Source organism: Electrona antarctica (genome assembly GCF_951216825.1).
Source record: "Electrona antarctica genome assembly, chromosome: 7".
NCBI classification, from domain to species: Eukaryota; Metazoa; Chordata; class Actinopteri; order Myctophiformes; family Myctophidae; genus Electrona; species Electrona antarctica.
Window position 1 is genome coordinate 13,406,893 of NC_136812.1, and position 14,567 is coordinate 13,421,459.

Sequence of the window (14,567 nt, forward strand, 5' to 3'; positions counted from 1 at the left end):
CCAGACTACAGTGGACTAAAGTGGACGCTGGACAGAAATCCCTGCTATGTTTCGACTAGTGTGACATACGCACGCGTCCGGGGAGACCTCCTCTACAACACCACACTGTCCGCTAAGCAGCAGAGGTGTAAAACAAAAATTGGCACCAGGTCACAGGTCAAAAAACATAAAAAAACTTCCCATTTCCAGACTACAGTGGACTAAAGTGGACGCTGGACAGAAATCCCTGCTATGTTTCGACTAGTGTGACATACGCACGCGTCCGGGGAGACCTCCTCTACAACACCACACTGTCCGCTAAGCAGCAGAGGTGTAAAACAAAAATTGGCACCAGGTCACAGGTCAAAAAACATAAAAAAACTTCCCATTTCCAGACTACAGTGGACTAAAGTGGACGCTGGACAGAAATCCCTGCTATGTTTCGACTAGTGTGACATACGCACGCGTCCGGGGAGACCTCCTCTACAACACCACACTGTCCGCTAAGCAGCAGAGGTGTAAAACAAAAATTGGCACCAGGTCACAGGTCAAAAAACATAAAAAAACTTCCCATTTCCAGACTACAGTGGACTAAAGTGGACGCTGGACAGAAATCCCTGCTATGTTTCGACTAGTGTGACATACGCACGCGTCCGGGGAGACCTCCTCTACAACACCACACTGTCCGCTAAGCAGCAGAGGTGTAAAACAAAAATTGGCACCAGGTCACAGGTCAAAAAACATAAAAAAACTTCCCATTTCCAGACTACAGTGGACTAAAGTGGACGCTGGACAGAAATCCCTGCTATGTTTCGACTAGTGTGACATACGCACGCGTCCGGGGAGACCTCCTCTACAACACCACACTGTCCGCTAAGCAGCAGAGGTGTAAAACAAAAATTGGCACCAGGTCACAGGTCAAAAAACTTTAAAAAACGTCCCATTTCCAGACTACAGTGGACTAAAGTGGACGCTGGACAAAAATCCCTGCTATGTTTCGACTAGTGTGACATACGCACGCGTCCGGGGAGACCTCCTCTACAACACCACACTGTCCGCTAAGCAGCAGAGGTGTAAAACAAAAATTGGCACCAGGTCACAGGTCAAAAAACATAAAAAACTTCCCATTTCCAGACTACAGTGGACTAAAGTGGACGCTGGACAGAAATCCCTGCTATGTTTCGACTAGTGTGACATACGCACGCGTCCGGGGAGACCTCCTCTACAACACCACACTGTCCGCTAAGCAGCAGAGGTGTAAAACAAAAATTGGCACCAGGTCACAGGTCAAAAAACATAAAAAAACTTCCCATTTCCAGACTACAGTGGACTAAAGTGGACGCTGGACAGAAATCCCTGCTATGTTTCGACTAGTGTGACATACGCACGCGTCCGGGGAGACCTCCTCTACAACACCACACTGTCCGCTAAGCAGCAGAGGTGTAAAACAAAAATTGGCACCAGGTCACAGGTCAAAAAACATAAAAAAACTTCCCATTTCCAGACTACAGTGGACTAAAGTGGACGCTGGACAAAAATCCCTGCTATGTTTCGACTAGTGTGACATATGCACGCGTCCGGGGAGACCTCCTCTACAACACCACACTGTCCGCTAAGCAGCAGAGGTGTAAAACAAAAATTGGCACCAGGTCACAGGTCAAAAAACATAAAAAAACTTCCCATTTCCAGACTACAGTGGACTAAAGTGGACGCTGGACAGAAATCCCTGCTATGTTTCGACTAGTGTGACATACGCACGCGTCCGGGGAGACCTCCTCTACAACACCACACTGTCCGCTAAGCAGCAGAGGTGTAAAACAAAAATTGGCACCAGGTCACAGGTCAAAAAACATAAAAAACTTCCCATTTCCAGACTACAGTGGACTAAAGTGGACGCTGGACAGAAATCCCTGCTATGTTTCGACTAGTGTGACATACGCACGCGTCCGGGGAGACCTCCTCTACAACACCACACTGTCCGCTAAGCAGCAGAGGTGTAAAACAAAAATTGGCACCAGGTCACAGGTCAAAAAACATAAAAAAACTTCCCATTTCCAGACTACAGTGGACTAAAGTGGACGCTGGACAGAAATCCCTGCTATGTTTCGACTAGTGTGACATACGCACGCGTCCGGGGAGACCTCCTCTACAACACCACACTGTCCGCTAAGCAGCAGAGGTGTAAAACAAAAATTGGCACCAGGTCACAGGTCAAAAAACATAAAAAAACTTCCCATTTCCAGACTACAGTGGACTACAGTGGACTAAAGTGGACGCTGGACAGAAATCCCTGCTATGTTTCGACTAGTGTGACATACGCACGCGTCCGGGGAGACCTCCTCTACAACACCACACTGTCCGCTAAGCAGCAGAGGTGTAAAACAAAAATTGGCACCAGGTCACAGGTCAAAAAACATAAAAAAACTTCCCATTTCCAGACTACAGTGGACTAAAGTGGACGCTGGACAGAAATCCCTGCTATGTTTCGACTAGTGTGACATACGCACGCGTCCGGGGAGACCTCCTCTACAACACCACACTGTCCGCTAAGCAGCAGAGGTGTAAAACAAAAATTGGCACCAGGTCACAGGTCAAAAAACATAAAAAAACTTCCCATTTCCAGACTACAGTGGACTAAAGTGGACGCTGGACAGAAATCCCTGCTATGTTTCGACTAGTGTGACATACGCACGCGTCCGGGGAGACCTCCTCTACAACACCACACTGTCCGCTAAGCAGCAGAGGTGTAAAACAAAAATTGGCACCAGGTCACAGGTCAAAAAACTTTAAAAAACGTCCCATTTCCAGACTACAGTGGACTAAAGTGGACGCTGGACAAAAATCCCTGCTATGTTTCGACTAGTGTGACATACGCACGCGTCCGGGGAGACCTCCTCTACAACACCACACTGTCCGCTAAGCAGCAGAGGTGTAAAACAAAAATTGGCACCAGGTCACAGGTCAAAAAACATAAAAAAACTTCCCATTTCCAGACTACAGTGGACTAAAGTGGACGCTGGACAGAAATCCCTGCTATGTTTCGACTAGTGTGACATACGCACGCGTCCGGGGAGACCTCCTCTACAACACCACACTGTCCGCTAAGCAGCAGAGGTGTAAAACAAAAATTGGCACCAGGTCACAGGTCAAAAAACATAAAAAAACTTCCCATTTCCAGACTACAGTGGACTAAAGTGGACGCTGGACAGAAATCCCTGCTATGTTTCGACTAGTGTGACATACGCACGCGTCCGGGGAGACCTCCTCTACAACACCACACTGTCCGCTAAGCAGCAGAGGTGTAAAACAAAAATTGGCACCAGGTCACAGGTCAAAAAACATAAAAAAACTTCCCATTTCCAGACTACAGTGGACTAAAGTGGACGCTGGACAAAAATCCCTGCTATGTTTCGACTAGTGTGACATATGCACGCGTCCGGGGAGACCTCCTCTACAACACCACACTGTCCGCTAAGCAGCAGAGGTGTAAAACAAAAATTGGCACCAGGTCACAGGTCAAAAAACATAAAAAAACTTCCCATTTCCAGACTACAGTGGACTAAAGTGGACGCTGGACAGAAATCCCTGCTATGTTTCGACTAGTGTGACATACGCACGCGTCCGGGGAGACCTCCTCTACAACACCACACTGTCCGCTAAGCAGCAGAGGTGTAAAACAAAAATTGGCACCAGGTCAGATGTAAAAAAACTTAAAAAAACTTCCCATTTCCAGACTACAGTGGACTAAAGTGGACACTGGACAAAAATCCCTGCTATGTTTCGACTAGTGTGACATATGCACGCGTCCGGGGAGACCTCCTAAAGAGCTGGGTTTGCTTTATATACGTACATCTAACTTTTGATCAATTTGTGTGTGTGTGTGTGTGTGTGTGTGTGTGTACAATGTTTGCACTTTATGTTTGCAGTGATGTTTTGCACTATAGGTACTTACTGCATGTTGTACCTTTTTATACATTTGAGTGATGTGTGCACTTATAGGTACATTGCATGTTGTACCATATTATACATTTGAGTGACGTTTGCATTGAAGTACATTGCATGTTGTACCTATACTTTTGAGTAACGTTTGCACTTGGTACATTGAACGTCTTACCTTTTTATACATTTGAGTAATGTATGCACTTATAGGTACGTTTGCACTTATAGTATCATTTTGAATTTTTGAGTGACGTTTGCACTGATTGACGTTTGTAGTTTTTGCATGTTTTGCATGTGTTTGAATAATGTTTGCTGTATTAACACAGATGCACACACATACAGTAAATTGATCAAAAGTTACTACTAAACTATTAAAGTAGATTCTCAGTCCACCTTAAGACAAATTACGTTTAAAAACAAATATTGTAGGGATTTGGAAACTTTTTTTGCAGAGGGAATTTTTCTTCTTCTGTGTAACAGTGAATGAGAAACACCGTAAGCAAACTGTATGCCTTTTTCTTTCCATTGAAAGTGTACACTGTTATATTAGCAATGATTAATTAAAAGGTATTTTTTTGTAACTTTCAAAGCCTTGTCTGTATTCTTTTATATTCTATTGTATTTTAGTCCACTTTTTGACCTTTCACCTTGCTGTATGGCATGCCAATTTTTGTTTTACACCTCTGCTGCTTAGCGGAGGGTGACGGTGGACGGTGAACAGGTGACGGTGCCCAGGTAATGAGGTGCCCAGGTAATGAGGTGACAACGATTGATCGTTGTCACCTCATTACCTGGGCACCGCCCAGCCAGTGGTGGACAGCCAGAAGAAAGATGGTTGGGTTGGGGGGTTGGGATGGTTGAGTAATGGCTGTACTCAAGTGTGCATGCATGCCGTTAACAACTTGTCAAACCCTAAAAGCCCTAATTTAGAGCTATCAATGTTTCACTATGACTGTTAATGGTCGATCTACATAGTACTTCACAGTAGTTAAGTACTACCATTACCATTCATGCAGACATTAGTGTTCCAACACCAGTAATTACAATGTCTGTTGTTACATTTTTGTTTTACACCTCTGCTGCTTAGCGGACAGTGTGGTGTTGTAGAGGAGGTCTCCCCGGACGCGTGCATATGTCACACTAGTCGAAACATAGCAGGGATTTTTGTCCAGTGTCCACTTTAGTCCACTGTAGTCTGGAAATGGGAAGTTTTTTTAAGTTTTTTTACATCTGACCTGGTGCCAATTTTTGTTTTACACCTCTGCTGCTTAGCGGACAGTGTGGTGTTGTAGAGGAGGTCTCCCCGGACGCGTGCGTATGTCACACTAGTCGAAACATAGCAGGGATTTTTGTCCAGTGTCCACTTTAGTCCACTGTAGTCAGGAAATGGGAAGTTTTTTTATGTTTTTTGACCTGTGACCTGGTGCCAATTTTTGTTTTACACCTCTGCTGCTTAGCGGACAGTGTGGTGTTGTAGAGGAGGTCTCCCCGGACGCGTGCATATGTCACACTAGTCGAAACATAGCAGGGATTTTTGTCCAGTGTCCACTTTAGTCCACTGTAGTCTGGAAATGGGAAGTTTTTTTAAGTTTTTTTACATCTGACCTGGTGCCAATTTTTGTTTTACACCTCTGCTGCTTAGCGGACAGTGTGGTGTTGTAGAGGAGGTCTCCCCGGACGCGTGCGTATGTCACACTAGTCGAAACATAGCAGGGATTTTTGTCCAGTGTCCACTTTAGTCCACTGTAGTCAGGAAATGGGAAGTTTTTTTATGTTTTTTGACCTGTGACCTGGTGCCAATTTTTGTTTTACACCTCTGCTGCTTAGCGGACAGTGTGGTGTTGTAGAGGAGGTCTCCCCGGACGCGTGCATATGTCACACTAGTCGAAACATAGCAGGGATTTTTGTCCAGTGTCCACTTTAGTCCACTGTAGTCTGGAAATGGGAAGTTTTTTTAAGTTTTTTTACATCTGACCTGGTGCCAATTTTTGTTTTACACCTCTGCTGCTTAGCGGACAGTGTGGTGTTGTAGAGGAGGTCTCCCCGGACGCGTGCGTATGTCACACTAGTCGAAACATAGCAGGGATTTTTGTCCAGTGTCCACTTTAGTCCACTGTAGTCAGGAAATGGGAAGTTTTTTTATGTTTTTTTACCTGTGACCTGGTGCCAATTTTTGTTTTACACCTCTGCTGCTTAGCGGACAGTGTGGTGTTGTAGAGGAGGTCTCCCCGGACGCGTGCGTATGTCACACTAGTCGAAACATAGCAGGGATTTCTGTCCAGCGTCCACTTTAGTCCACTGTAGTCTGGAAATGGGAAGTTTTTTTATGTTTTTTGACCTGTGACCTGGTGCCAATTTTTGTTTTACACCTCTGCTGCTTAGCGGACAGTGTGGTGTTGTAGAGGAGGTCTCCCCGGACGCGTGCGTATGTCACACTAGTCGAAACATAGCAGGGATTTCTGTCCAGCGTCCACTTTAGTCCACTGTAGTCTGGAAATGGGAAGTTTTTTTATGTTTTTTGACCTGTGACCTGGTGCCAATTTTTGTTTTACACCTCTGCTGCTTAGCGGACAGTGTGGTGTTGTAGAGGAGGTCTCCCCGGACGCGTGCGTATGTCACACTAGTCGAAACATAGCAGGGATTTCTGTCCAGCGTCCACTTTAGTCCACTGTAGTCTGGAAATGGGAAGTTTTTTTATGTTTTTTGACCTGTGACCTGGTGCCAATTTTTGTTTTACACCTCTGCTGCTTAGCGGACAGTGTGGTGTTGTAGAGGAGGTCTCCCCGGACGCGTGCGTATGTCACACTAGTCGAAACATAGCAGGGATTTCTGTCCAGCGTCCACTTTAGTCCACTGTAGTCTGGAAATGGGAAGTTTTTTTATGTTTTTTGACCTGTGACCTGGTGCCAATTTTTGTTTTACACCTCTGCTGCTTAGCGGACAGTGTGGTGTTGTAGAGGAGGTCTCCCCGGACGCGTGCGTATGTCACACTAGTCGAAACATAGCAGGGATTTCTGTCCAGCGTCCACTTTATAAAGTCCATGCTCTCCAGTGAATAGCATTTATCCATTTAGATAACTTTTTAATTACTTATCTTTACACAGAAACATTACTTATTACTTATTTTTACACAGAAACATAATGTGTGTCCTATAGCATCGTTTAAATGCTTAATTTATAGTTTTAATGTGCAAATTAAACTTTTTTTCAATACTCTAGAGGGTACTCTTATTTTGAAGAGATCGTCCACCGGAAGTCTTATATTTGCTCACTAGATTTGCCAAAAAGACAGTGCTCAGATGAAGTAGGCTACAGAAGAACACTTTAGCTGCATGGTAATCCCATATTCATGCAGTCAGCTGTGAACCGCATCTGCTGAACGGCTGGCTCCTGTGGACTGCGACTCTGCTGCGAGGCAGCTCTTTTCTTAAAAGGTTAGAGAACAACACTCACACACATCATATTGTGAAAGTCAACGTGTTCTTTTTCTGACTGCACAGCAACCGCATTGATCTGGGTATACTGTGCTCACTCGCCCTTCTGTCTCTCCTCTCTGTCTGTGTCTATTTCTATTTGTATGTGTGTGTGTGTGTGTGTGTGTGTGTGTGTGTGTGTGTGTGTGCGTGCATGCGCAGTATGTGCGTGTGTGTGCCTCTCTCTCAGTCTGAGGTCAGTCTGACTCTCTGCATCTGGTAGTTGCACCACTATTGCTCACACACTAAACAGTGCACTGGTTGTTGTCTGCACCATCTGCACATCTCTCTGTTTCAGGCATGACGGTGGAGGTTAGATAGTATCCTATCGGCCGTGCTGCCTGGCTACCTGGTACAGGACTGTTGCTTATAGCCTACTACTAGCCGCAGCAGCAGCCGGGCAGCTGTCCCAAAAAAGATGCCCGTCCCCCAGAGCATCCTGCTGTGCCTGGGTCTGGTGCTGATGGTGGGCGGGGTGGTCATGTCGCTGTGCGTGCCTCACCACTCCATAGTGCTCCTTGGGCTCGGACTGTGCGCGGCCCTGCTGGGCATCATACTCATCATCACGGGGCTCTGCATGGCCATCAAGACTCTGCAGGTGGCTGTGCCCGGGCACTTCCTACTGCACCCACGCACTGGCACACGCTTCAGCCCACACCAGGCCCTCGCCATACAAAGGTATACACACACACGCACACGCACACACACACATGCGTACAGTACATGCACTGTATACATGCATGCTTGTATTGCATATTTGTAAAGCTGGGTGTCATATGAATACAATATCGATATTGTGATATGATACTAGATGCCATCTGGGATCTTTTGGTTATTGGAATACTGTGCTATAGCTTAATGGTTGCCTTCTCACGGTCTTAAAGTAAAGTAAAGTGATGTACTATTTTGAACTTTGTTAGCCTGTTTATAACGGAGTGAACAAACAATTTGTCAAAAATGTTCTTAAATTCTTGATAATAATTCTATATCTGATGCTCAAGGGTGCCTAGCTTTGATCAAACATGAGTTCTAACATGGGACCTCATCTGAGTTGGGTCTGATTTCGCTCTCATTTTGCCCTAGTATCAGAAACAGCTCTTCACTATACTACCAGTAGTTGACAATGCAGTTAATGTTTACAATACTTCTTTGCTGGTTCACCTTACATCTAGTTAGTTGTTCATGATTCTGATTATATTGATTTAGTTATTTTTATTTGTTGATGATTCTATTTTATAAATTTAATTTCAATTTAAATATTTTTTAAGGATACTATTATACTGATGTAGTGGTGGTTTGAGATGGTGGAAAAGCCTTTAAATGTATGTTACTATGTTCCATGTTGATGCGTTTTTTGTTCTTTGCTGTTGGATGTTGTTGTGTGCTTTGAGGAACCCCTCGAGATGCTGCATCTCAATTGGGGCTTATCCTCTAGTGCAGTTTCCAAAGAAATCAATAATGCATAGATTGATTGCAGACAGGGGGAGGAGGGTGACAGGTCAAGGCTGCAAGCAAATCAAACACATTCTATTCCAGATTCCAGATCCTTATTGTCCTGGGCATGACGTTAAACTGCTCCGTTGTAACTACCATCGTCAATGTAGTAGGCCTAGGTGCTTCTGTGTGTGTGTGTGTGTGTGTGTGTGTGTGTGTGTGTGTGTGTACAGTGTACATTTCCATACTGTAGTGGACATAATGTTTGTGTACATTAGGATAGATTACTCCCATAACCTGGAGATATGAATGCTCTGCGATCGCTTGGTTGATAAATGGTTCAACCAAGCGTGTAAATTCTATATCCCATAGGAGTGATTGCTCAGCGATTGAATAGTTTGTTGTTGGGCCAACCAGCTGACTAATGGTGTATATATCTTCATCACTCAGTGACGGACCGGCTGAATCAGTAATTTGCATGTTGTAGGGCCGGCTGAGCTGTTGTGGTCCAGCCAAGACGAGTGGGAGAGGATTAGGCTAAAATGGATCTGAGATGGATTAAACAACTACAAATTACAATTTAGGCATTGAGCAGACGCTGTGATCCAGCACGGCTTACAAAGTGCATGATCGGAGTAAGTGGTATGAACCCTAGTCAAACACAGTGCCAAGAAGACAACCAAGTGCTAGAAAGTAACTAGGATACCATGAGGTAAACATCAAAGCTAGCATCTGTCCAAACAACCCATGCTACCTAAATAACATACTTAGCATTTGTGGTGAAATTAATAAAAATAAAATACATTGGCATATCGTTGCTTTTGGGTGGAATAAGTCCAAAACTGTTACTAAATCGGCAAAATTAGCCGATTTACAATTGTGTGACACCGTTCCGTAGTATGACAAAGTATAGGGCTTTCATTTACGAAAGAACACAATAAGTTAAAACATGGTGATAAGAGGATTCTGCCCGACAGCAAAACAATATAAACGTCTCAGTGTACATCTGCGTAGTTTAACTACTAGCCTCTAACAAAATAGGCAACAAGAAGGAAGGACTGAGGATTGCTTGGCGGGGGATACAGTAGGTAGAGTGCAGGTAAAGATTAGGAACCAAAAACATTGACCATGTGACACATAGGACTAGAGAACAATAGATGTTCTGATTAGAGAAGTAGGTCACCTCCAAAATGGAACACGCACGCACGCACGCACGCACGCACGCACGCACGCACGCACGCACGCACAATGTGGCTGACAGACAGACTCCCCCTGCCTGGTCTGAGGTAATCTAGGATCCTGTGTGAAGTTAAACAGGACGTGCTCTGCTCAGTGTCCAGCACCGTGCTTAGAACCAAGCCAGGAACACAGTTTCCATCAGCAAAGCTTTTTCTGCCACCAGACGTCGACCTGACAGAATAACTCCAGGCAAGGGTCACAGTCGGTCATCAGTGGTTTCCAAAAACATCTTGGACGGTGCTTTTAAGCGAATACACAATTAGATTGGATGTCAAGAAGTCCGTGATCCAAGTTCAAGTCCTTTATGCCTAATTTACTTTAATCTGACAGTGTTCCGTGCCAAAGAAAAATGCAGATTTACAATCCAGCCTTCCTCAGTGTGCAGAATTAGAGGTGTCTGCTCCTTTTGAAGAGGAGGAGGTGACAGTGTACAGGTGAACAACATCACGTCACGTGAACAGTGATCTGCTATTTTATGAGTACAACACCGGCACGCAACTAAGTGATCAGGCTTTAGTACCAGTAAGACGCCCTGAGGGCGAGGTCACGTGCATGCATCCACCTGGGTGACGGCAGACTGCTGGGCGAGCACTGGCGCTTTGGCGCTATGGGGGTCAAAGCGCCATATATGAAGGCGTGGCGGACAGATCGACGGACAGGTTCTGGAGGTTTTCATAGTAATCTGCGACCTATGGTCGAAATAAATCAAGCTTCTGTCATTCTATTCTGTGCCAGTTCTGCAACAAAAGCATGAAGCCAACTCCATACCAAACACTCCCCCAGCATCCATCCATCCATCCATTCATTTCTCTCTCCCTCTCTCTTCAGGAGGCTGGACCGCATTCGCAGGGAGATGTCGGAGGACTCTGTCACCAGGAGGCCGGTCACGCCGCCGGAGCCCTCTCTCCCCTCCACCCCGCCCCCGTGGGACATGGAGCCTCCCCCATCCTACGACACGGTCATGAAAGCGGACGAACAGGCGGCCCCTCCGCGGCTCTGACCTCTCACCCCCCGGCGGGGAGGCTTAGCACGAAGACACAGCGGGACCTCTTTAGACCGACATGTCAGTGCCTTTCTGAGTGGCTCTGAGTGGATGGAGCCCTGAGGCCGGACGGCCTACCTTACTGACAGCCAACGTAGCTGTGTAACTACTCTGTGCCTTAATGCAGCCACCCCGAAACTAAACGATCACTGAGGGGAGTGGAGGTGGGGCGCCGGGGGGCTCTGCAGAGGACTGTTTTGTACCGAGGCCCAGCAAGGAGCTTGGCATCTACGATGTTGTGAGTGCTTGCGGGGAAGCGGGAGAGGACAGCCGGCTTCTCTCGCCACGCCTGTTTCACCCTACTCACCAAGGGCTCAATCCGTTCCCTTCCTCAAGATTGGGCGTTGTTGTAACTTACACCGCCACGCCACAGAGTCAAGTCAGTATTGTGGACAGATTGGCATGCTGCATGTCGTGGTGACTGTAGAACTCAAAAGGTTGGGATAAAAGATGCTCAAACAGGACTTTGGACGCCCCACTGGAACCTGTTTATATGTGTGACCTACTACTGTATCTCCACAGCGGCACCCGTCTTTAAAACTACACGTTTTTTTAACATTCCGACGACTCGACGAGTACGATGTTTTTGTCCGTCCACGTCTGCATTCTATCCAGTAATTACCTTAAAGCAGATTTACTGACAGTGACAGCTTATTCCTGAGCAAAGTGCCTTGTAAAGAGCCAGAATGTCAACAGCAGTGTTTGGGAGGAATGTCGCCTGTGTTAGTAATGTTATGATGTTTCTATAAACTCCTGTTAATGAATGGCCTTCCAGCACTCCACGGGTGGCGCTGATGGATAGTTTGTTTGAGAACCAATCCCCCCCCCCTCCACACACACACACACACACACACACACACACACACACACACACACACACACACACACACACACACACACACACACACACACACACACACACACACACACACACACACACACACACACACACACACACACACCTGAAGCCAGTCGAAGAGAGATGTTTACTTATCCCAAAAACCTGCGTCTTTTAAATGAGCACTGTGTGTAAACCATTCACTGTGGTAAAAATGCTACATTACAGAACCCAAATGGTTCAGGAGAGAGAGGGAGGGGGCCGTGGGGGGAAGGGGTGGGGCAGAGTTGTGGGTTTCCTTGCACCAGGGACAAGGTGACCTATCCTGTAAGAGCACACACACACACACACACACACACACACACACACACACACACACACACACACACACACACACACACACACACACACACACACACACACACACACACACACACACACACACACACACACACACACACACACACACACACACCTGCAATTCTAGACCCCCTCCTTGCCTCCTTCCCTCTGCCAGCCCAAGCAGTCTGGAGGCTGTAAAAAGCCACCAGAGTGGAACCCTAACCTGCCTTTCTCCTCCCTGACCTTCAAACCCCAGCACAGAACGACACAAAGGCCCTGCAGAACGCCACAATATACACCAGTGAAGCTTGACACACAGGGAGCTCTGTATGAAGTCAGTTTCTGCTGCTCCGATACTTTGGTGGATTTTGGTGTAAGCGATGGTGGAGGGGAAGCCGTATCGCTATGGACTGATAGTGGCAGGGCTGTGTGTGGTGGCCGTCGGCCTGTTCATAATGACCGAGGAGCGACCGCAGGTTTATGTCACTCTCTGTGCGCTGGGTGTCGTCATGGTGGCTGTCGGGACAACCTGGAGCCTCTGTCAGTGCTATCCGAAGGTAGTAAAGATGAATGAGTGTGTGTGTGTGTGTGTGTGTGTGTGTGTGTGTGTGTGTGTGCGTGTGCGTGCGTGCGTGCGTGCGAGAGAGAGAGAAAGAAAGAGCATACTCGTATTACTATACTTGTGAGGGATAAAATGTCCCCACAAGTATAGTTAAATAAATTGTTTTTGTAAGTGAAGACAGTGTCCCTCTCCCTGTTCCCTATTTGTTCCATTATTCAAGTTCATTATTCCGACGTACCTGCCCATCACTTTAGGTGTGCAAAAGGACATTTCTCTTCCCACACAAGTTGTATAATTTGAGTAATGGACTATACAGATTGAGGACCATTTTCCTGGTCCACAATAGAGACAAAACAACATGTTTATTTTTCTTCGTATGGTTAGAAAAGGTTTATAGTGTTAGGCTTACAATTAATAAAGGATTCAGGTTGATGAGGCATTTAGAGGTTAAGTTTAGGAGTTAGCGTTAGAGCTATGCCTCGAAAATATCAGATCTACTTGTGGGCTTGTAAATCCGCTATTTCCAATGTGCATCACCAGCAAACGAGCAAGCATAACCCAGGCTTTAGGGTTAAAAATCCTAACCCGGGCAAATAAATAGTAAACATTGCATTTCGAAAAGTATTCATCCTAAGGATGTTGATGTTGACAAATATAGTAATACTATTACTAACGTGTGTGTGTGTGTGTGTGTGTGTGTGTGTGTGTGTGTGTGTGTGAGAGTGAGAGAGAGCTGTCAAAAAGAGAAGGGAAGACATTGTATTTGGTTCTCTACGATTATGGAGCGATGTAATGTAATGCGTGTTGGTTTGTGTGTGTCATGTATGTGTGTGCGCGCAGGTCACACTGAACCCTGAAATCCACCAAAAGTGGTCAGAGGACCACTTGCATTATTCAGCAGACGCAAAGCAACAAAGGTACCAGGAAATAAACACACACACACACACACACAGCACTAATAGCCCATGTGGCGCTGAAGGCTTGGTCCTAATGATTCCCTGTGGTTTTGGCAAGCGTATCTCAGGACATTAGCATGGAGACAGAGGCAGTGGGCCAGTGTGGTTGGATGGAAGATGATGGCACCAATACGCACACTAATGGCATTAAACGGTACATGTTACGAGACATTAATGATGGTGTGGAGCCGCGCCAACAGCGTCTCTCTACCCAGAGGCTGATCAAACATCTCGCCACACCGGTGCACGTTTGCATCCCCCAACCCCAAACCATCTGGGAAAACTTAAAGCTGGTGAAAGTAAAGGTTGACATTGTAGCCGTAGTTGTTCAGAGCAACAGTCCAGGTTCATTCCCCACTGCTCAATCCTTGGGTATACAGTAGAGTATACTGTGTAGAGTAATAAAAGTGTAAGATCCTTGAGGTTTTACTGTGCACAACATCACAATCCATGACGAACACATCGGTGCAGAGCCACTCCACCATGCAATGCACATTCTGCAGGTCCCTTTTCCTCACTGCTTCCCACTCATTCCACAATGATTTGTCTTATATCCTTACAGGGCTATGTAACAAATGTCGTTTTGTAAAAAAGTTTTCTAATGATGGATGTTTGATATTTATGTAATCATATACAAATAAATCTCAATTTGAATAAAGTGATTAAATTATTTTGTCTTTTCAATCTTTATCTGCAGAATAACATAATGTATTGAAACCCCATTGATTTAGACAAAATGAAAAAAAGAAAAAGAAAGTACAAT

At 45.7% G+C, this 14,567-nt stretch overlaps 1 protein-coding gene across 1 annotated transcript; it reads left to right on the forward strand.

Annotated features, from left to right (window-relative positions):
• Positions 1–7,212: 7,212 nt before the first annotated feature.
• LOC306926784 (uncharacterized protein) lies at positions 7,213–12,172 on the forward strand. Its single transcript, XM_079506219.1, has 3 exons — positions 7,213–7,352; positions 7,690–8,069; positions 10,893–12,172. The coding sequence occupies exons 2-3, from the start codon at positions 7,810–7,812 to the stop codon at positions 11,062–11,064; spliced, it is 432 nt and encodes a 143-aa protein (XP_079362345.1). The 5' UTR covers positions 7,213–7,352; positions 7,690–7,809; the 3' UTR covers positions 11,065–12,172.
• Positions 12,173–14,567: the final 2,395 nt, after the last annotated feature.

Bases quoted from the DNA above. Each gene is read 5' to 3' on its own strand.
- LOC306926784 (XM_079506219.1), top strand. From the start codon at position 7,810: ATGCCCGTCCCCCAGAGCATCCTGCTGTGCCTGGGTCTGGTGCTGATG. The intron at 8,070-10,892 runs GTATACACACAC...CTCTCTCTTCAG, and splicing joins CAGGCCCTCGCCATACAAAG to GAGGCTGGACCGCATTCGCA.